The 23,261-nt window shown below is 45.9% G+C and overlaps 1 protein-coding gene across 9 annotated transcripts in view; it reads right to left on the bottom strand.

The window, feature by feature from the left end:
* The window catches only part of LOC142575228 (uncharacterized), a 55,724-nt gene that overhangs the window by 13,990 nt on the left and 18,473 nt on the right, over positions 1-23,261 (bottom strand). For 5 of the 9 annotated variants that reach the window (XM_075684417.1, XM_075684426.1, XM_075684389.1 and 2 more), the window contains one exon: positions 20,831-20,897. In XM_075684417.1, coding sequence (XP_075540532.1) covers positions 20,831-20,897 — 67 coding nt within the window. Of the gene's footprint in view, positions 1-7,471; positions 8,762-17,921; positions 18,167-20,830; positions 20,898-23,261 lie in introns of those variants that run through there. The other 4 variants (XR_012826615.1, XR_012826616.1, XM_075684406.1 and 1 more) reach the window with 2 other exon arrangements.

Raw genomic sequence — 23,261 nt, 5'->3', positions numbered from 1 at the left:
GTCAGTCAGTCAGTCAAGAACTTCAGTGAGGTCCTGAGGAGTTTCAAGCCGTTAGAGATCCCATGCGGGGAGCTCCTCGGGCCGAAACCGTAGGCGACGCCCAAGTCGGGACGGGAACGTGGTGACGCTCCGCCAGTTCTTGGGCCCTCTGGACGGCCTTGAGCTGGAGTTTGAGGTCCGGGCTTTTGAGGGCTGCTTCCCATTCGGGCTCACTAGAGAGAGGGCCCTTTGGTAACGCGGTACATTGCCATAGCATGTGCGAGAGTGAGCAATAGAGTTCTTGGCAGTCTGGGCAATTTGCCGGGATGTCTGAGTTATAGTGACTCAGTAGGCCTCGTGAAGGATACGAGTCCGTTTGTAGCATTCGAAACGCGGCCGCCTGCGCGCGTTCGAGTTTGGAGTGCGGGAGCGGATATTTCATTCTGCCTTTTCGATAGTATGAGGTGATTTCGTGATAAGTGAGTAGCGGGTCATTAAACTGAATGTCCAGCCCCTCTGAGGCCGTAGGACCGTCGCGGCGGGCAAGTTCTCGCGCACGGTCGTGGGCCGTTTCATTGAGGTTTGGTTTCCGCGGGTGAATGTCTTTCCCCATGTGAGCGGGGAACCAGGAGAGGCGTCGTTTGCTCTCCTTTGAGCTCGCTAGTAGTATGTGCGCCACTTCTTTACATACGTTGCCGCTTTCGTAGGCCCGAATTGCGGCACGCGAGTCCGTGAGGACATGAGTAAATGTGGGGTCTGCCATAGCGATGGCTACGGCTATCTGTTCTGCTTTAGCGCTGGTGGTCGTTTTAACCGATGCGGATGATCGTAAGGTTCCGTTACCGTCCACGACTGCTATCGCGAAAGTGGATGTGTTGCCGTACTGGGCCGCATCCACAAATGCGGTGGCGTCACGATCCGCCTCGGTGCGATCGAGAATCGCGCGGGCGCGGGCCCGGCGCCTGCCCACGTTGTGTTGTGGGTGGACGTTTCTAGGAAATGGTGAAACCTTGTAGTTGTCTCTAATTTCACTCGGTAGGGTAATCGCATGCTCGAAATAGGGAGATGGGGAGATATTAGCTTCGTTTAGGATTAGTCTACCGGCTTTGGACGAGGATAGGCGTAGTATTTGCGCCATAGTCTGAGCCTCGATCACTTCGTCGATGTTGTTGTGCATGCCTAGCTGGTCAACCTTTGATGTACTTGCTCTTTGTGGAATGCCCAAGACCTGTTTGATGCTCTTGCGAATGAGTGTGTTTAGTTTCGTCTTTTCTATTTTCGTCCAGTTGTGGGCAGAGGCGACGTAATTAATGTGGCTCATAAGGAATGCGTGGTATACGCGCAAAAGGTTATCCTCGCAGAGACCCTTTCTGCGCCCCGAGACTCTGTGGATGAGTCTGATCATGTTTTCGGTTTTGGCGGTTAAATGTTTGATAGTGTGTCCGTGGCATCCGGTGGCTTCGATTAGAAGCCCAAGAATGCGTATGTGGTCGACTCGCGGAATCTGTTGTCCGTCTCTTGTGTGTAGTGCTATCGGAAGTTCGTCTAGAGGTGTTAGGTAGCGGACTCCTTGGCAAGACTTGCGAAATAGTAAGAGTTCCGATTTCTTGGAGGATAGTTTCATGCCTGTGTCTAGTAGGTAGTCTTCCGTGGCATCTAGGGCAGACTGTAATGCCTGCTCCATGTCTGCCAAGGAGCCTCCCGGGCTCCAAATGGTGATGTCATCTGCGTATAAAGCGCAGTTTACGTTCGGGATGTCTCGTAGTTTGTCTGCGAGTCCCTTCATCACTATATTAAATAGTAATGGAGAGATGACTGAGCCTTGAGGTGTTCCGACGGAGCCCAGCGTGTAAGGGTCCGACTTTAGTTCTAAGACTCGCAGTCGGGCTTCTCTGTCTTTCAGGAAGGAGCGTACGTACTCCTGAAATCTCTGGCCGAGGCCGAGGCCTGCAACAGACTCCAGTACGAAGCGATGCGAGACGGTATCGAATGCTTTCGTGAGATCGAGGGCGAGGATGCCTCGAACGTCTCTTGTTTTAACGTCGAAGATCTGTCTCTTTAGGAGTAACATAACATCCTGAGTGGATAGGTGGGGTCGAAACCCTACCATGTTGTATGGGAGGAGTTCGTGTTCCTCAATGTAGCGTGACACTCGGTTGTGAATGACGTGCTCCGCCACTTTACCCACGCATGAAGTAAGAGAGATGGGTCGTAAGTTGTCCAGGTTAAGGGGTTTGCCGGGTTTGGGAATGAGGACCACCGTGGCAGTGCGCCATTGCGTTGGTACCTCTCCTGTTTCCCACACGTGGTTGATATCTTTCGTGAGCAATGTAATGGATTGGTCGTCTAAGTTACGTAACATGCGGTTGGTTACCCCGTCCGGTCCTGAGGCCGACCTGCTGTTTAGGTTGTGTAGCGCCTCTCGGACTTCTGCTTCCGTGAAGGCAGCGTCTAGCTCGGGAGTGGATTCGCACTTTATGCTCGGGTAATCGTTGGGGTGAGCGTCGCCTAATGGAAGGTATCGTTTGGCAATTTCTTCCACGAAAGACTCCTCCGTTCCCCCTTTCTCTTTATGTGAGTGTAAAAGTCGGTCTAGCGCGTGGCTTTGATTAACCTTCGTTTGGCTGTCGTCTAACATGCGTTTCAGGAGGTTCCACTTACCTCCGGTCCGCATGCGGCCGTCGACCGCCGAACAGAGTTCGTGCCATTGGAGTCGTGTGAGTTCCGTACAGTATTGGTCGATGTCTTGGTTGAGGTTCGCGATGCGTTTGCGCAGTCGTCTGTTTAGACGTTGCTTTCTCCATCGCGTAAGTATCGAGGCCTTGGCCTCGAGTAAGTGAGCGAGGTGAGGGTCAACCCTTGGGACTTCCAGTTCCGTTTGTATCGTTTTCGTGGCTCTAGTTACGTCGCCCTTTATCGCAGAGAGGAGTTCCGCGAAGGAGTCGTACGTGTTCGTGTCTTCCTTCCGTAACCTACGGAAGGTGTCCCAGTCTGTGAGGGTGAAAGATCGGGGTGGGGCGGTCGTGTTTGGTATTTCTGTGCGTATGACGAAGTGATCGCTGCCCAGGTTCTCTTGCGTATTCGTCCATGTATAGTTGTCTATATTGCGGAGTAACGTGAGGTCCGGCGTAGTGTCGCGTCGCGTCGACGTACCCAATCTGGTGGGAAACCTGTGGTCCGTCACCAGGGTGAGGGACAGGTCGTCTATTGCGCGCGAGAGGTTGTTGCCGCTCGGCTTGATTATGGGGTAACCCCACGACGGGTGGGGAGCGTTGAAGTCACCTGCGATAATGAGCGGTGAGTTTCGTGCCAATGATGTGACTTTAGTAAGGATCGCGTGGAAGGATTGTTTGTAGTGCGTGGGGGAGCTGTAGACGTTTAGTACAAAAATGCTTTGTTTTAAGAGTCGGTTAGGTACAAGCTCGATTAGGATCGCCTCGATGCGACTGTTTTCCGGTAGGACGTTATGAACGATGTGCGCGAATTTTCTATTAACGAGCGTGGCGATGCCTCTCCTGGCGTCCCCTCCTCTTTGGGAGATGGGGCTGTACCCTGCGAGCGTGAGGGTTTCGCATAGAGTTTCTTGTAATAGTATGACGTGCGGCTTTTTGGGTTGAATTTTGAGGTACTGTTGCAGCGAGGATTTGCGTTTCGCGTAGCTAGCGCAATTCCACTGCCAAATTTCTAAGGTATCCCGTGTCGTGTTAGCCATGATGGTTTTGCGGGGGATTTATTGGTGGTGAAGGGTGCGTCGTCGTGTCCATCTGTTGTGGCTGACTAGCTTTGTTTTTAATTTTTATGGCGACTTTGTTTTCGACCACCTCTACACGGTTTGCTAGGGTACGAATACTGTCTAGGTTCTCTCGCGTGAGGCGCAGAATTTCGCCTAGGGTGTCTTGCGGTGCGTGACTCTCTTCTTCCGTCTCAGGGAGCGGAGGGGGTTTGCGTTTGGCTGTGCTTACTTTTACGTTTGTCTCTTGGGGTGGTGCTTGTTTGGGAGCTTTAAGGCTTTGAATCTGCTGTTTCGCGTCATTAAGCTGCTCTGTAAGCACTTGTATGGTGGCTCGGAGACCAGCTAGTTCCTGTCGTAGTGCTGTTACTATCTCGCTCTCATGCTCGGGCAATGAAGACCGCGTTACCTGTCTGGTAGATGAGGCGTCCCGTTGCTGCTGCTGGTGCTGTTTCCCTCGTACTCGGTCGGCCCACGTCAGTTCTGTGTGGCCGGATTTAGGGCACCCCCTGGAGCGGGAGCGGCTGCTGTGTCGTCCCCTGGAGCGGGAGCGGCTGCTGCGGAGGGCGCTGCGGCGCTCGGGTGCCGGCGTGACCGAGCGACTCCTTGTGGTCGCTACGGAAATTCCCGAGGTTGCGCTCGACTCGCTGTGACCGGCGCCGCTCGGTCCTCGGGAGCGGCTGCGGCCGCGTTGGTTGCGTCTGCGGCGGCGTCTCTGTCGCACGATGTAAGGGACTTGAAACTTCCGTTTACAGTCCTTGTCGGCGGTTGGGTGTGGTCCGCCGCACAGGGTGCAGTGAGGAGTACACTGGTGATCTTCTGGTGGCGTTTTGAGGCCACACTTCCGGCACCACGTGGTGTTGGGGTTAGGGCATACATCCGCGCGGTGACCGATGTTGCCACAGTTGTAACAAACTTCCGTGTGTCTGCGAAAGAGCGTGCACCGAACAATGCTTGCTCCGCAGTAGATGTAGCTGGGTACTTGCATTCCTTGGAAAAGGATTGTCGCGGCTGTGGTGTTCTTTATTCTCTTCACCTCCAAGGCATTGGGGTGACGATCAGTTCTCGGAGTTGGGAGTCGGTGAGCTCGAGGTCAATCCCTCGGACTACGCCTTTGCAGGTGTTATCGGGTGGGGCCGGGTATACTGCGACCCGATACGTGGTATCTTTCATGCGAATCTGTTGCACCGTGGCGTATGCTCTTGCATTACGTTCGCTGGGGGTGCAGATGATGAAGATATTCTGAGTTACGTTGGGGCAGATGGAGTCTTCCGTGAGGTCTTGAGGAGCCAGGGCTGCCGCCATGGCGATGGCTTGCTCAACCTGCACGGGTGTGGATTTGGCCACGTTGAGACCGTCTCGGGGTCTCACGATGATACGGAACGTGTCCCTCGGTAGCTGAGGGAGTCTCGAGGTGGCGACGAGGCGCTGGTATGCGCTGTTCGGTCCGGCGGTGCGATCGCCGTCCCTTCGTCTGCCACGTGTACTTGACGAACTTGGTCCCTGAGGTTGACTGGCCTTGCCCTTGCGGGGTTTGCGGTTATATGCCGCGATCCAGCCCGGGTCATTCGCTTCTTCCGGCGATATCGTCTCACCGGTGACGACTTCCATGGCGGTAATGAATGACTTGCGGTGTTAGGCCTAGGCCTGCCCGCCTTTGCACGCCGAGGTTGAAAATTCGAACGCGGAAATGTTGTGAAAGAGCCCACCCACCGAAATAAATCTGGTATCCCCGGAATCCGTGTAACTTGCTGCTTTCGCTGGTACGCAATACACGTCGATTTGGGGTGAATAAACTCGTGAAATCATTGAAGATATCGGGAGCCGATGTTGTCGCGTCCGCACTAGTCGGCGCCCCACTACTTTCCCCCCCCTATGTTAACAAAGAAAAAAAAAAACCCACGATGACTTCCCATAACCAAACTTTCTGAACTTTGTCTTTGCAAGCCTCTGTTGTTTGACGTTTCCCTACTTTTTGTCCACCAATCTTCCATTCGCTGCTTACCAATCTTTACTGCATACATTTTTACTTTCCCTCTGCTCTTGCTGAACCCAAGGGCTTCAAGCAGGCCAGTGGTGTATGTGTGTGAAAACTTTTATTCTAATGATGTCCGGAGGCTAGACTTCTCAAGCCAAGGCGGGCCGCTCCCATGTTGGCACTGTCAGGCCAAGCCTTTCAGCGACATCATGGGCCCCCTGGACTGCCTTTAGTTGGTCCTGAAACAATGGGCTTTGAATCCTTTTCTCCCACTGTGTCCATTCTTCAACGAGTTTGGAGAGAGTCGTGGGACACCCCGCCAGCATATGTCTGATTCCAATGATGCCATTACAATCATTGCAGTCCATCTTAATCTCCCTCTCTGGATATATTTTATTAATGGTATATAGGCCAGTGGTGCCTAAATCTACTGCTGGGGAGATATTTCACATTCTAGTAAAGCATGCTCTATTGTTTCCCTAGCTTTACCGCAGCAAGCACATGCTTCTTCCTTATTATATCTTGCTGTATAAGTGCGTGTTCTAAGGCATCCCGAGCTCATTTCAGAAAGTAATAAGCTTCCCTTTGAGTTATAATAGATTGTTTCTTTCCCAATATTGTTATTTCCTCTTCAGTAGTTACTCATAGCAGGTTTATTTTCCATTGCCGCCAGCCACGAGATTATCTCGGCCTCTCTGGCTTTCCGCTTGATGTTCCTTTCGTATTTGCAGTGCCTTCTGGCCGAATTCAGGGTAATGAAACAAAATAAAAGCACCTATAAGTAAAACTTGTAAGTAAAGCTTTTATAAGTAAAATGAATACATATAGCTTATTTGTCCATAAAGCATCTAAACGTGAACTTGTAATGCATTACGGGTCCATTTTATCCAGTGGAAAATAAAGCCCCATCTTGGGAAATGCCACGTGATAGCCAGCGAGCTTGCATTTTGCATCCAATCTGATCCTTTCTGATGCTAACATGTTGCACAGCATGCATCACATACTACCGCGCTGCGAGGTTTTCAAATGGGTCAGCATGCGCACCTTCTAGCAGACATAAGTCTTCGTCTGTGCAAATCTGTCTTGTAAAGAGCAAGGCAGGCAAGGTGCCTCGATGCATGTGCCAGAGTGGGTGTGTGCATCGACCACCCTTGCTAGAAAAAAATGGCAGCAACCTTCTGCTCAGGCAGCTTGTAAGCGGACCGTGTTTCTGACTCCACCAGCCTGCTTGCGCCTAAGCGGAGGGCGCATGCGCATTCACGCTTTCGCTCCGCTCAGCTGCTTAGCCGAATGTAAAAACGGCAAACTAGAACACTCTACTAAAGCAACCAGATCACTTGGCTTCATAAGGCACTATTTGCACTCGGCTAACTCCGAGACCAAATTTCTGGCTTACACCACCTTAGTATGCTCTAAAATCGAATATGCCTTCTTAATTTGGAATCCACACATGAGGCCTACCTCGAACACAAACTAGAGTCTCTGCAAAATAATGTTGCTCGCTTCATCACAAGAAACTACTCGCATACATCTAGTTACGGAAATCAAATATTAGATTAATTTAGCTCCTCTCAATATACGCAGGCTTCCGACACTATTATCCTTCTTTCATAAACTTTACTCCAATCGGTTGTCCCACGTGACTCTAAATATCAGACTAGCTCGTGACGTGTCTTGACGGCTTGATCACCAACTTAAAATCGCACCCATCTTCGCCCACACTAATCTGTTTTTCCACTCACCTCTTCTCCTCGCTATTTGTCACAACTCATTTGTACATAATTTAAAGTTGTTCCTAGAAATCTGAACTACCTCTTACCTTGCTGTTCCGTTCCAGTTGCATTTCTTGATGTTCTTATTTAATATGCAATTTTGCTTTCCTGTTTAGTAATGTATACTTAAATTTTTTTCCATTGTTTTGTAATGTAAAACAGCTCATTGTGATAAGTCAAGTATTTTAGGAACCTTGAACCTTGTCATTACTATGTTTTTTCACACATTGTATATACCCTGTAATAGGTCGTTTTTTTTCACTAATTCATGTTGTTCCAATTCATATTTCTTGTTTAGTTGTGTACTTTTGGTATGTTTTGCTCCTTTCATTGTAATCCCTGTAAGAGATGGTGTCTGCCATGAAAAGGGTACCTGGCCCATACCATCGTCCGACTCATTCATGCTAAGGATGTTGTTGAAGGGAGGAATGAGGAGTAGGGGATTTATTTACAATATCTACATGAAGGGTGGAGAACATTACATCTGATCAGTCTAGCATGACTGAAATGCACACTGAACAGCCGAAAATGTCTGCTTAAACACTCTCTGTCCTTACTAGATCCCTAGGCCAGGGAAAGCTGCCATCCAACCTTCATCCAATCAAAGCGTCCAAAGTCGTCGAAGTACCCGCCTTTGAGGGCGAAGGTTCACACACTCTCTTGCACTTTTGTTTTACTGAACACACCAAAACCAGTGAGGCCTCACAGACAGGTGTTGTCACGCTTGACTTAAGCTGGCATGTCGTTCCTGAGCTGACTCTGCAGTTTGCTGCTGAATCTGTCATGACCGTGACTATTACCAGAGTACATGGGGGAATGCCATAGAACAAACATTTCCAGGAGTTTTCTTGCTCCAATTGGTCCCTGAAGGTGACAGCGAACCAGGTAACAATCCTGTCCGCCAAACGTGTCTAGCCTTACTGGCTCCGAAGGGCTATTCGAAGAGGGCGTGTTGTTGGCTTCACGAAGCGATTCATTGCAGTGAAGCCAGAAGGTCACTATCCCCGCTGGCCAATCGTAACATCCCCCACCCCTATGCCTCCTGGGCTCTTTAGGGTACTTGAACAAAAAAGTGTTATGGAAGTTAATATGACCGGTATAAACAGCAGCGTCGCAGCAACACGGACTGCTGCAGACGGCGGCGCCAGGTGTGCTGATGACGTTCTGATCATTATAAGCTGATACTGCTCTTTAGTGCCTTATCCATCCACGTCAAACCATTATGCGCCGCGTGGACCATATCTTGAACTCCGTGTTCTCGTCGCTTTGCCTTGAAGAGCGGGCCCATATCTTGAAAGCGATCTGCGAAAGGTGCAGGGTGCGGTGTGTGCTGAGAGATTTGCGAGCGCTGCTTCGATCTCGTGGTAGCGACAGGCAGAACAAAGGTAAAGCCACTCACTGCTCCATGCTCTATCTATATTGTATGCACTTTTCACTTTGTTGGGTACTTGAAGGCTGTTAACCTCCGCCGTGGGTCGGCCCAGTATTGCACTATCTCTGGGATCGGCCCACATTTTTATCTTGCGTGATGGACGTTTGGTAAGCATAGAAATGCCTACACATTTAAGAAAATTTTAACACCCAGAACCAGCCAATTATTACCATGCCAGTATGTTGCAAGTACTTTCATTTGAGTAGGTAGAAAGCCTTTGTAAATAAATAAAAATTTTGTGGGCTAATGAAAGCAGCTGTGTGCCTAGGCGTCGGAGAGGCAAGAAATTACAACTGCACTAGAACAATTTGCTCTGTCACACATAACAAAAGAAGTGAAGGTGAATGTCTTATGTGCATTGCAAATGACACATGTGCTTTCATATGCACTATGGCACATGCACAAGTGTATTACTCCCGATAACAATGCAAGAAGCTCGACAAGAGACTGCCGCGAGGCTATGAACGGCGTCCAGAAGGAGGTGCCATAGCACAAATGGTGCAAAGATGGCAGTGGTGGACACAAACAACATTGCTACCATTCCATGCACTCAATTTTGTTACAAGGTGGTTTGCTGGCCTCTGCAAATAGATATGAGTCGATTCAACTGCAAATAGATATGAGTCAATTCATCAGCTAACTGTAGCTCTAGTTACTGATACCCAACCGACCTGATGAAGCAGTGCTGATTAGGGCCAATGGTCAGGGTAGTGTGCCATGAAATTAGCTTTTGGTGATTGTGATATGGGCTGCAAGCAGTTACAGGAAGCTTGGTGTTAATATATTGGTACGATTGGCAATTGTTTCCGAGATCATTAGTACGAGTTTTTGATAACTGATGAAGCACTGCTGTACGAGTCCACAAGATCACAGCAGATCTGCTTTCCATGTGAAGCTTTCATCACTTTAACTTGTATATTATTCTACTATATGCAGGGCTCACAAACCATATACAATATTTTCCGGACAATAATTTGAACCTGGCACAAGTAACCTCCCCCTCTTTTCACAAGTCGGCAACTATCACAAGTGTGCACAGAAGTTAGTTCCTGTACTTAAAAGATCACAAATTGCCATACAGTTCTGAACCACGTGCAAGAACACATGTATGCAATGCAAACTGTGTGCCTTCCAGTGGTCAATGGGTCTTAGTGCATGCCATTGTGCTTGCTATGAATGCTGCTTTTGTCACCGTACCCTGTTAGCATTGCATATAGTAATTGCTTCGATTGGTGTTGACAGCCAGGACAAAACTTATACTGAGAGAGGCATGCCTGATAATCAGATCGTGGTATTGGCATGTAAAAACCCAGATTTGTTTTATTTGTTCTTGTTTCGAGACAAACCAAGTGTTTTTGAAATGCTGCATGCAATGCTTTGACCTCGGGCAATCCATTGCATTACTGCAAATATTACTCAATATTTGAAAAGTCTAGTAGATGATCCATCTCAAACTGAATTACTTGCACGTTCACTATTTGTTTCTTATATTTAAGTCTTCTCGTACCCCTGCTGAAAACGCTGCATTGCCCTGAAAGCGTGAAAATACCACACCTTTGCACAGTTCGCGTAGCCAGGTTTCAGGCAAGTTGAATTGTAGCTAAATGGTGTAGTAGAACCACCCCTAAGCATGTGTTGGAAGTCCAGTGCTTAAGTTAGAATAAACTACCCGGTTATCTTTTTCCACAGCTACAAGTAAACAAAAGCTGAAGCGGCCTTCAAGTGTCAAGTGTGGAAAAAGATGTTTTGCGGCAATGGCTGTGACTGAAGCCAACACAGGTGTGTATGTGGTTTTCCAATTCAAGCACAGAGGCCACGACTTTGAACTGGGTCGTGTTTTTCTATCCAAGTCTGAAAGAGCTGCTATTGCTGGTAAGAAACCGCTTTTGCCCTGCTTTATAATACATAAAGAGTGGTTGTTGAGTTTTCAACATCACAAATACAAGGCAATACTCATGCCAGACCATGCAATGAACTTTGAGCACATGAAATTCATTTATAATTCATAATTTCCACATAATTCGAGGCCACCTTTACTGACTGCAGGGCATTATAGTTAATGACATCATAAACATGTTTATCATTTTGCTACATTGTATCAATGCCTGAAGGGTTCAGAGAGAGAGAGAAAAAAGGGAACCGTTCTCCAATTTCACAGCGGTAACAACTACCTTGGCACAGCCAGTGGCCTATATTTGACCTATATGGCTATTCTTATTGCAGGCAACGACTTTAGTTATTTTATACTTGTTTGCATCACTTCATGTACCAAGCAGGAAGGTGTAGTGCCTCCTGGTGCACTGTAGGCCACGTAGCAGACTGTGGCTTTTTCTTTTTCTGTTTTATTTTTCAGGCTTTCAGTTAACTGTATTGGTATGACTTATGATCCTAGTGGGATTCAATGTCTCAAAATAGCAGTAAGCTGGAATAATTTCCACTTGGGATTACTTAAGGTGCATTGTACATAATTATGTCTGCCATTTTGCCTAAACTGAAGTGCAAGTATTACAGACATCGATGAAACTGCGACCTCTCGCCACTACTGTAGGTCATCCACAGCAGATGTGCTTTCCATGTGAAACTTTCATCAGCTCAAGTTGTATTTTACTCTACTATATGTAGAGCTCACAAACCATGTGCCATATTTTCTGGACTATAATTTGAACTGTTGTACAAGTCACCCCCTTGTCCCCCTCTTTTCACAACTTTCAAAGAAAAAATATGTGTATATAACTCATTGTATAAGATGCATCTATCTTAACTTGGGTCAGCATCGTGAAGTGCGATTGTGCATGTTTATACACTTATCCTAAAATGTTGTACTTACCCATTTCAGGGCACTAAACTTCAGTAAAAAAAAATTTTATGAGCCGCACATTCTAGCAGACAAAGTAAACTGCAAGTACATTGCTGGAGAAAAAGAATGTCTCATGTTGGTCTTGCATATATAAGTTACACTGTTCTACAATACGCTTGGACGAAAATGAAAAGAAAATGATGGCACCTATGGTTTGGAAAATATGGTGCCTTAATATTTGGATGCTCATGAATCAGCTATGTGAATGAAACATGATTGAAACGATCACGATAATTAGGCTTATACCCCTGTCACATGGCGAAAACTAATGTCATTTGAAAATGATGACAATGACGATAGTAAAAAAAAAAAAAAAACGCCTCAAACCCACTTTTGTCCAATAATTATTTTCCAGTATGCTAAATTCCACTAGAATATGTGATCACTGCTTTCAAACCATAGTGTTCGATTACTAACTTGTCGACATTGCCAACGAAGTCGAGTCGAGCTAAGGCAAGCAACAGGGCGAAGAGAACGATAGGTGCGTCCGCTACATCTGCTAAAAAAGGTACGAGAAGGGCAGTTGCATGTCATCGCCTTTCTGATGTGCATGCGAGCTTCTAATATCCTCATTCTTGGCGCGTGCCACAGGAAAAAACGCGCACGCTTTTATGCCAAGTCAATTGAAGTGGCCGCGGCCGATGCTCCGGTGAGAACCAACATGACTGCTGCAGCGAAAGCTAAAGATGGCTGTCTGGTCACTGGACTGAGAGTAGTTTTCTGTATTTACCTATGTGATGGACTTCAATGTCGTTAAAGCAATAATTAGGTAATAAAATGGATAGAATAATAGTGATTTTTTGTTAAAACAAAAAAAGAAGCACGTACTGTTTGCGAAACACTGGTAAACTCGTGGTGTCGAGGATACACATTCAGTTCCAAACGAATGCGAATGAGTTTGGCGAACTGATTTGTTTGTAAATGTCCTTACGTTTTACCGTGTGACACCAAAGAAATGGCATTATCAGCGAATGTAATTCGTTGTAAATGACATTAGATTTGCCGTGTGACAGGGGTATTAGACATGAACTCGTAAAACAGCTTCAAGTGTCCAGTCAGTACTCTACTTGACTGAAATAATACCTTTAACTCAAAAACCCACATGACTGCATAGCCTTCAAAGCATACGTTCACAGGTGTGTCTGCTCTGTAAATATGGATGAATGACTGATAAATCAACCATTAAAAATAATTGCTGAAAGCTTTAATTGACAATTTTTATATTGACATTAATCAAATTATGTGCATCAATTCAGTCAGTAACAGTGATGTTTAAGTTAATCTGGAAATGCTGCACATGTTTTCGATTGCAGACTGTTTTGCCCTTCTATGGTGGCATGCCACTATGGAAGTGGCAATAACTTATGCTATGGAATGTAATTGGAAAATTAAGTTCTAACTGTAAGATAGAAATTGATAACAATGGCAATATTTAGTAAAGGAACTAAAGTGGAAGACATTTTTGCCCTGGGTAGGATCTGAACCACAATCTGCACATGTCCAGTGCAATGCTTTTACAATGGTTCAGTAATGTCTTTTGTGTGAACAAGGTTACCAACAGTGAAGGATGAAATTGGCAGCCTAGCTGTAAACTTGGTACACACAATAAATTTCTTCACTTACGTACCTGATAACACTGGTGCAGATAATCCCTATGACGGTTTATCAATGACACCAAACATTTAAACACTTTAATATGTAATCTTGCCTCTTGAAATGTAATGTAATCGTGTAGTATAATTCAGAAATGTAATCTTGCCTCTTCAGCAGCTGAAGGCTGCATAACACCTAACCTAACCTAACCTAAAAAGAACAAAAATTGCAACAGCTTGAACTATTTAACACACACCATTGCAAAAGGTTTTTGTAAGTCAATGTAACTCATTATTCAATTAAAGGAATTCTAAATAATGATACTAAAAATGTTCATCAGTGCCCATTTCACTTCCTTGCGTGCTCGGTAATTTTTACTTATGCTTCAACTAATATACACTTTTTCTCTACTCTCTCAAGACAAGCTGCGAGAAGGCGTGTCCATGGATGCAGTACTGGATAATGTGCGGTCCAACGTGGATGAGACATTCCACCGCATTAGCCTGTTAAGCAAGCAGGATCTCCGCAAAATAACGAGGGATGCCAGAGTCTCAAAGACCGAGCGGCTGCACGATAATGACTGTGAGCGTGCAACTCTAGGTTGAGAGGATGCATAGTGAAAAGGAAAACCCATTGCTCTTCTTTAAACACCAAGGACAACCTGACAAAAAGTGACATTTTTTTTAGAGAAAAAAATGAGGACCTTTTGGATGACAGAGATTTTATGCTAGTCATCATGACCACACCACAACAGGAGCTGTTCAAGAGGCTTGGAACTGATCGTATATGTGTCGATGGAACACATGGAACAGCAGGTGAGCAGTACTATATAAATGCCTTAATAATAAAAGCAAGAAAGAGGGAATGCTGTCCAAGAAGAATTGCAATAGATATGATGAGTAGTATTCCTTCACACATGATATTTCTCTTAATTTTTCATTTGATAGAGTTCTCAATTATCAGTAACGGAGCAAGAATGAATTCAGCGCTCTGTACACTGGTGATATCATTCCATTGCTACTGTCCTCATCGCTATATGCCCTGCATATCCTGTCTGTATTGTCACCACGGAGTTATAATAGGTCACATAATACAGCTCTTATCACATTTGTCTTGTGGGGATGCGCGACTTTCACACGTCCCCTGATATGTTGTTTTTCCCGCATAGCTTCCGTCTCCTGCATTGCGGCTTCGCCGCGGGCCCCAGGCCACGCGAGAGATGGCGCGAGTGTTGCGCTGCTAATGCCGCCTCATGGCAGGGTTACTTGGGGGCGCAAGGGAGAACATGTTTCCTCTTTGGTTCGGGACGGCAAGCAGCACGGACGTGCCGCCCGTGCGCCGATCCATGCTTCTGCGAGATCGTCTCGTGAGGCCTTGTGCGAAAGAGCCACCGTTCGCGTGACCGTACGCGTGAACGACCAGGCATTGGGATCCAGCAAGGGGCGAACATATTCGCTCGCTATCCGGTCGCGGTGAGTCGGACTTCCGCGATTTGTCGCACGCCCATCGGCATGTTTTGTGGATAGCAACTCGGCTAGCAGGCATTGATCTATGAAAGGTGCAATAAATGCCCTTGTGATTGTCGTTCCTTTGACCCAAGGTACGGGATGAGAATCCCACAGTCTAGAGTGCAGAAACAGTGCATTGCACTGTGTATTAGTGCCTTCTGTCAGAGGTACAGCTGTCTCGAGGCTGTTTGGCATCCTGAACTGTTTGCCAATTAGGCGAATCACTGATTACTGCTACAGTCAAAAGTGCTTTTTCTTGGTGGCGGTGGGTGGTTCCCTGAGGACTGCAAAAACAAAACATTTAGAAAATCAGGCAGTCCAAAAAAAACATTAATGCATGCCTTTTACTGCCATTTAAAGGGAGGTGCTAGTTTAAAACATAACAAGAACCTAGAACTATGAAACCCCAGCTGTTTACATACTCTTATGGTAATTTCAAATACTATATAAATCAGTTTTATAGCAAGTTGCATAGGTTGTGTTCTGTACAATGACAATGTGTAAAACGTAGGCATTATTGCCCCCATTTTTTTATCTCTAAACTTCCATAATTGCAGACCAGTGATGGCGCATAATCCTCCAAATCAACTGTAGAATACTGAAATATGTTACCGAAATCGTTATTCACTGTTGTTTTAAAAAGTGCATATAAGTGTTAAATTAGAACCTGTGAAACCATTTCAAAATGTCGACAACCAGTAAGTGTTACTCAAGATTTTATCTTAAGTATATAAGTGATGTTCAAGATCAACCCCTCAGTGGTGGTCAAGACAGTTTAGGGTTTCAAGCACAAAGTTGACATTCTGGAGCAGTTTAGGAGCAGAAATTTTTTTTCTACTTCATGTTCCAAAAGTCTTCTTGGAACACTTGGAGTAGTACAGAAGTAATCTAGCCATTTGGTGGAGCTTATTATTACTGTGCAGTCAGTAAGCGCTGCTCAAGAGTGAAGCAAGACACAAAGCCAACAGCAACCAATTAAGCTTGCCTTCCCAAGGACGGTATACCACGCACATCATGTTGCGAACATTTTTGTTTGGGTAGGCAAGGAACTTAATTTGTACCCGCCCTAGTTGCTTAGTGGCTGTGGTGTTGGGCTGCTAAGCACGAGGTCGCAGGATCGAATCTCGGCCAGAGCTGCCGCATTTCAATGGGGGCAAAAGGCGAAAACACCTGTGCACTTAAATTTACTGTAGGTGCACGTTAAAAAACCCCAGTTGGTAGAAATTTCCGGAGTCTCACACTACGGCATGCCTCATAATCAGAAAGTGGTTTTGGCACGTAAGACCCCATAATTTAATTTTTCTTAATTTTGTAGACCAACCACAACACTTATCAGGCTTCTTGGCGCTTGTGCTGTAACAGAAGAGAGTATGTATGTGTGTAAATAAAAAAATGTAAATCACGCCATCTTACAATGGCCCCTTTTCACTGCTGGTATGCTCCACCACGATACATTGCATAAGCCTCTTCCCGTAGCAAGCTATATTGCAGCAAAGTTGACGCTTGAAAACCGGCATTATACAACACTTTCTACAATGGTTGTGCCTTCCGCACTTTGAAGGCAAAGCATTTCAGCATCCGAAATTTCAGCTGTGCTTATAATTAATTGCCTCTGTGAGGTACGTGGCAGTGTTGCAAGGATACCCGAATTCTCATGCATGTCCGAAAAATAGTTTCTTGGGTGTATTTCTGCTTGGTAATGAAGACGGCTACGACAGTGCACATTAGTGACACAACAGTGGCCAAATGCTCAGATTCCTTTTAAGTAGAGTGCTGTGTGCTTTTATGACTTTGGTGAAGTTAGCATCTGAATTTGCCATACACACACCTGCAATTATCTATTTATTAAACTCACGCACACATAATATCACTATAACGAGAAATGCATAGTGTTTTAGCTGCTCCCTGCAGAATGTTTTCTGACAACTGCTTTGATGATGGATGGATGAATAAATTTCTTGACGTCCGTCGGTACGTGCGATTAGCGCACAGTGGGCCACTCCCACGTCGAGACAGAGAGGCCATGCCCCTCCACCGCGTCGCGGGCCCGATGGACAGCCCAGAGCTGTGCTTCAAGGTCCGAGCTGTGTGGAGCTCGGTCCCACTCTTCCTTGGTGGTCCTGGCACCAGAGGGCAAGCCCAGAGCATGTGATCAAGGCTAGCTATATCCTTACAGTAGTGACACGCATTGTGAGGGTGCACGTCCGGAAAGATTTTGTGCAGGAAGGCCGGGCATGCGTAGGTGCCTGTCTGAAGCCACCTGTACGTGACTTCTTGTGCTTTATTGGGTGCTTTGTGCGGTAGCGGCATGGTTCTCTTGACTAACTTGTAATGCTGGGTGAGATCGTTGTGACGAGGGGATCGCACTCGCTTGCCCATCCTGCCGAGAGGGAGTCCGGGCTCACACGGTGAGTTAGATCTTGTGCAGTCTCGTGTGCTGTCTCGTTGAGGTCACTCTTTAAGAACAATATTTGATCACGAATATACTCTTAATGCTTCACACACAAAACAATTTGTTACCTTGTTGTGTCCATGAAAGGGTTGTATTACGAATAATTTTTTGGCAGCCTTGTTGACAGTGTGACAGCATCGATCAGTGAATCCTAACAGGCACTCTGCAACACTTTTTCAAGAAGGAAAGCCAACCTACTGAGTCTCCAACACATGCGATTTTACATTTTGTCACAACCTTAATGTAGCTGGCACATCTGGGTTCAAGCTTATATAGTGCTAACTTAGGCAAGTTGGCACATGTTGCAGCACTTCATTTGTCTCCTATGTGTTGTAATGCTATGTTATTTATTCAAGCTCATACTTCTGAGCAGCAAGCAAAATGCAGTTGACTTCATTCCGTTAATTCGACTCTGACGGGACTGACGAAACAGATTGAATTATCTGGTGGGTCAAATTTAAGAAGATGCAGAAGAAATGCCAACACACATGACTGATTTATTTGCCATGGTTTACGTACAGATTCTAACATGCCCCAGAGTGAAACACACGCCCGCTGTCTCTGTGTCCGAAGTGTAAACTAGCATAGAAAGGACAAAAGCCCCTAAAATGAAAGAAATCAAATGCGCACACAATTTTTATTAAAAAAAGAAATGGACAGGGGTCCAATGTGTTGCACATTGCAACCAATTTTCAAAAGTGAGCTTCGCCGCAATACCCATCGGTTATGCGGTAAAGCATACAAAAATCGCCAAGGAAGTTTTGTTAAGATGGCACATTAGAAATGGGTGAATACCACAATCAGACGTTTTGATCTGTGATTATTGCTTGGAGCTCCTCCTGGGCAGGCAGAAAATAGGCATTTCCTGCAGGAGATAAAGTCTGTTTCACACATCTACTGTCCTCTAAGGTATGTCACCAAAGGGGTCGCTTATTGGGTTCACTGTAGGGGTCAGCATGCATGCTGACTGCTCAAGTTGGAATTGTTGGGTGAAGGCCTATTTTAGTATCAAAATAACCGAAGTTTGGACCTATAGAAATGCACGTGTGTCGGCTGGGACTTTCAGACGGGATCAAATTTATAGGAGTCTACTGTTCTGCAGCCTCTGAGCACTGCAGCATGCCAATATACTGCTATGTGTAGTAGGAGATACATTTTTGCTGCAAACTCCACTGCCATATGGTACAGTCGACTTCTGTTAATTCGACTCCGAGTAATTCAATCCTGGCCAAAGGTCTTGGCCGGCAGTCATACATTTCTACAGTCCCGAATCTCTTATGTTGATTGTAAAATTGGCCTTCGCAGGATAACTTGAACTTGGAACAGTGACTCGCTGTTGACCCCTATGGTGAACCCAATAGCGACTCCTTTAGTGGCAGCACGTCTAGCTCGACGATGCTTAGGAAACAATGTATGCATTCAACACGTGTGATCGCGTGTCGACAACTCCCATTTATGCTTGCCATAGGAAACTTTTGAAGCAAGAACCATATATCACAAAGTTTAATTACGGTATTTACCCGATTCTGATGTGTGCCTCATAAGTTAGCACTAGTAGAATGCAATAGTTGTACACTTTTCTTTTCAGTGACTATGGTGTTGGGCTGATGAGCACGAGGATGGGGATCGAATCCCGGCCACGGCGGCCGCATTTCGATGGGGGCGAAATGCGAAAACACCCGTGTACTTAGATTTAGGTGCTCGTTAAAGAACCCTAGGTGGTTGAAATTTCCAGAGTCCTCCACTACAGCGTGCCTCATAATCAGAAAGTGGTTTTGGCAAGTAAAACCCCATAATTTAATTTTTTTCTTTCAATGACAGTGGTAAGCTCCCAGCCATGATTTGGTAATGCCTGCCATATGCATTCCACTCCATTTTTATTCTTAGGTAAATTGCCTTTTCATGATCAGGGTCCCTTACGAGCAACTGACTTACTCCTGTACAGACTCTAGAGGCTGACTGGCGATGTGAATTCTTCAACATTGTCTTCTGCATATTAATCTTCAAACCCACTCTAACACTTTTTTGGTTAAGGTCCTCAATCACTAGTAATTTGTCCCCACTGTTGCCGAGATATTCACCATTGATCCGCACTCCGAATGTGCTGCAACTGCAGATTTGATATGGCATTAATCAAAGCCAACACCGCCGTGTTATCTCACCACCTTGAACTGACACTCACACGCAGATCCACTGGCCACTGTAATCACCATGGCGGGAACGCTAGGCCTAGGTATGCTATTACGGTTCTTGACATTCGGTGCTGTCTTTTTCATTGAAAGAATTCACCGCTGTCAGCAAAGGTACCCACTCTGCCTCTGCAATCCTCGTAAAGCACGGCGCGTTGCATATTGCTAGTCCTCGAAAGGCAGCTTTGCCTCAGCACAGTGATGCTACGCGGTGAAGTGTATGGGACGCAGCACATATATTGTTAGACTCACGTGCACTTGCCGTCTCCTGTCAGAGTGCAAGCACCTATATGCCTAATAAGTGTACTGGCAGACCTTCAGAGCTTTTACGGACGTGCCTGTGGCGATTTGGGCCCTTAAGGGCAGTAAAAGACATGCATTCACTTTTTTTTTTCGGACATTGTAGCGGCCCTTAGGGAGTCTGAAAAATCGGACTGTACAACTGACCAAAAGGATGCTTCATCCATGGGGCGAACACGCAGCGTAACAAGGACAATAGGAAGGACCATTGCATCGAGGAATGATCAGGAAAGGAACTGTGCCGCCTCTTTGAAGGAGCTTGCGCTCAAAAAGCAAAGTGTTGGCTGACACTAAGATGCAGGTTACCCACATCCAAACCAAAATAAATCTCTTAAAGCAATGAAATGCAAAACTGAGGCATTATGGGCAGGCTGAGAGTATGTCAAGACAGTTGAGGTTGACTTTCCAGTTGCTTGGAGAATCTCATATGTGACAAAGTTCGGGCATGATACCAATGAGCTTGCTATCAGTTGATACAAATAGCTATTTGCTTTTGTATGCATCTCTTTTTATTCGCATTTTAAAATGTTTGACTCTATTTGCCGTGAGCTAGACCACTTTTTTTTACAGTGAAGCTGTCTATGGTGAGGATCTGGCAGATCGCATTTGCGCATAGACCAACAATATTTCATACGGTGGGCCGATTCCGAAGAAAGTGCAATACCAGGCCAACCCAAGGCAGAAGTGAAGCAAGCATTAACACTCCCCATATGTGGGCTGATCCCGAAGGTCGTGAAATGCCAGTCAAACCTGCGGCGGAGATGAAGCAGGCTTTAAGCACTCCCCCACACATGGGCCAATCCCATAGGTAGTGCAATACCAGGCCGACCCGCGGTAGAGGTGCAGTTCACCATTAAGGGGCCCACGTACGCAGCTTTGCTGGTCATCCTTCAGAGTAAAAGGGCACCGAGTTTCTTTCGAAGATATTTTAGTAGCTGTGCATTTTACAAACCCCTCTTTTCAGTTTTCTATTTTGAATAAAATAAACACTACTCCTTACTGTTCAAACTGGATTGTTTTTATTTTTTTAACATGCTTACCAGAGAGTGACAGCATCAGGTGACATGGTGTCAGCCCATCTTGACATAAAACAAAGTTCTTTGGAACCTGAAAAAATCAGGGAATTTGAAAATGTCAACTTGGTAGACACGTTCTTCTAAGCATGCAGTATGGCACATAAGCCTGGAGGTTAACGAAGAATCTCGAGAACATGTTAAGGGCCGTACAAAGAGCAATGCAATGATAAATGACAATGAGACAGGAAGAGAGCAGTGTGGATAGTCTATATTCTAGTAGACATTAAGAGGAAAAAATGAAGCTAGGCAGGCCATGTAATGCATAGGGTAGATAACCAGTGGACCATTAGAGTTGCAGAATGGGTGCCAAGGGAAGGGAAGTTCTGTCAAGGATGACAGAAAACTAGGTGAGATGAAATTTGAAAGCACAAGTTCGCATCAGCTAGTGCAAGACAATGATAATTGGAGATTGCAGGGAGGCACCTTCATTCTGCATTGAACTTTAAAATAGGATGATGATGATGATGAATGCATGCAACTCTTTAAAAAAGAAATTTGGGCCGGAAATAGCTTGCACAGTTCACCAAGACACGAAACCAAATTCGTATGCTTTGCCACTAACACAGATGTATTCCAGCGAAGCTAACTTATGAAAAGCGGCCACCATTGTGCAATCATCTATTTCGTTGTTGGAACAGCTTGCGAAACATAGCATGATATGTTGGAAGGAGCTCTGTAACTTTTTTTCTTTATAGCCGGCTATAATATGCACATGCTGAATTTTTTATAATTAATGCTATGTGATGTGCAAATTAAGCAGTAATTTTATGCAGTATTAAAACGTACCTTAGTGTAACAGTACAATGAGAGACGTAATCAAGAATTTGTATGTATGCACATCTGAGTTCGCATGCAATGCGTGCTGTCATCCTTGAGTGCGCACAGACGTGAAACTGGTGCACTGGTCTTAGTGCAGCTTGGTAGCTCATAGTTTGTGAGGGGATTCGTAATGGCAGTGCACCACGCCACAATGCAGCAGTCAACGCTGAAGAGAGGAAATGCTAATCTTACCAACGCTACACATGCTCAACAGGCCAATGAGAGTGCTGACAGGTGAGCTTGAAGTTCGCCAGATCCATCTCACAATTTGTGCGTCGTACATGACAGCATAATCAACATTTAATCATCGATTTATTTCAACTACCATGTACGTCGACCTTGCTTCTTTAGTGTTGATACTTCGTTGGCGCCCCTCCCCTTTTTTCTTCAAGGATACTTCTGACAGTGAAAAATAACACTGAATGTCCACATGAACAGGAACTGGCATAAGATGCAACCATTTGTGACCTTTTTAACAGAAGCTTGTATTGCCTCACTGGTGTCGGTGTTACCGCGCGAAAAAACCCAAGCTGCGCAAAAATAGAAATTGCTTATCAGGCTGCGGATTCGAACCACCGACCTCTGGGTTGCGAGATCACCATGCTAACCGATTCAGCCACTGTCAGTTCATCAAACGCTGCCTTTAAGGTGGGTAAGTAGAAGCAGCGCAAGGCATGAGCCAATCACGGGCGTCCCCTTCCTCCAGAGGAGGGAAAGGGGTGTGTTCGCTCGCCTGACACCCGCAGTTTCCCACACCAGTTCAGGCCCAGCAGTCAGATGGGGAGGCGGCGTTTGGTCTGTTCTGCTGAAGAGCAGGCTGTGTTGAAGGAATGGCAGTGGGAGCAGGCCACGTGTTGTGCCTTTGGCCAAAGAACAGGCAGTGTTTGATTGATGCCACCGGGAACTTGAGAAAGGGGTCGACGTTGACGTGCCGCCCTCGCCGTGAGGTGTTACAAAGAGCCGCAGATCCCAAGTTTCGCTTGCACCCCACTTCGCAGCAGTGGAAGGGCAATTACTTTTTGGCCTCCATCCTTGTGTCATAGTCCAAGCATGCTCTTGCTAAATAGAATCATTCTTTGTAACTAAAGCTTAGTGTTTAGGTGCAATTAAAGCTCGTCATTGGAACAGTCTCCAGTACTTCAGGATTTCACAATAAGTAGAATACCATTTTGTTGGCAAGTACCACGGCAGAGATAGTGACCTATAGGTAGATACTGAAAGAGCCAGTATAGTAAGAATTTCATTTAAAGTTGGAGGAATGGTACAACTCTAGGCATTCTGGGGAGTTAAAAAGAGTGGAATTAAGAGATCTCAGCTTTGTCAAGCAGGAATGAAATGGAGGGCCTGCCCCATTCTGCAACTTTACTGTGGACCAGTGTATGCCAACATGGCAAGTAAGAAAAAAAATTGGGTATTTCACGGTACGTGTAGATCCATAGACTTTTGTTCCCAGTGGTATCTTTTGATGACATGCCCAGGCTTTTTTTTTTCTCGTCACTTGTTACACTTTAATGCGATAAAATCTACTTAAACCTCTTGTGGTTGCAAGATCCGCAGGCGAGCTCGTTCCCTCAAT

Source organism: Dermacentor variabilis, chromosome 1, assembly GCF_050947875.1.
Source record: "Dermacentor variabilis isolate Ectoservices chromosome 1, ASM5094787v1, whole genome shotgun sequence".
Classification (NCBI taxonomy): Eukaryota; Metazoa; Arthropoda; class Arachnida; order Ixodida; family Ixodidae; genus Dermacentor; species Dermacentor variabilis.
This window is presented reverse-complemented; position numbering and strand designations above follow the sequence as displayed.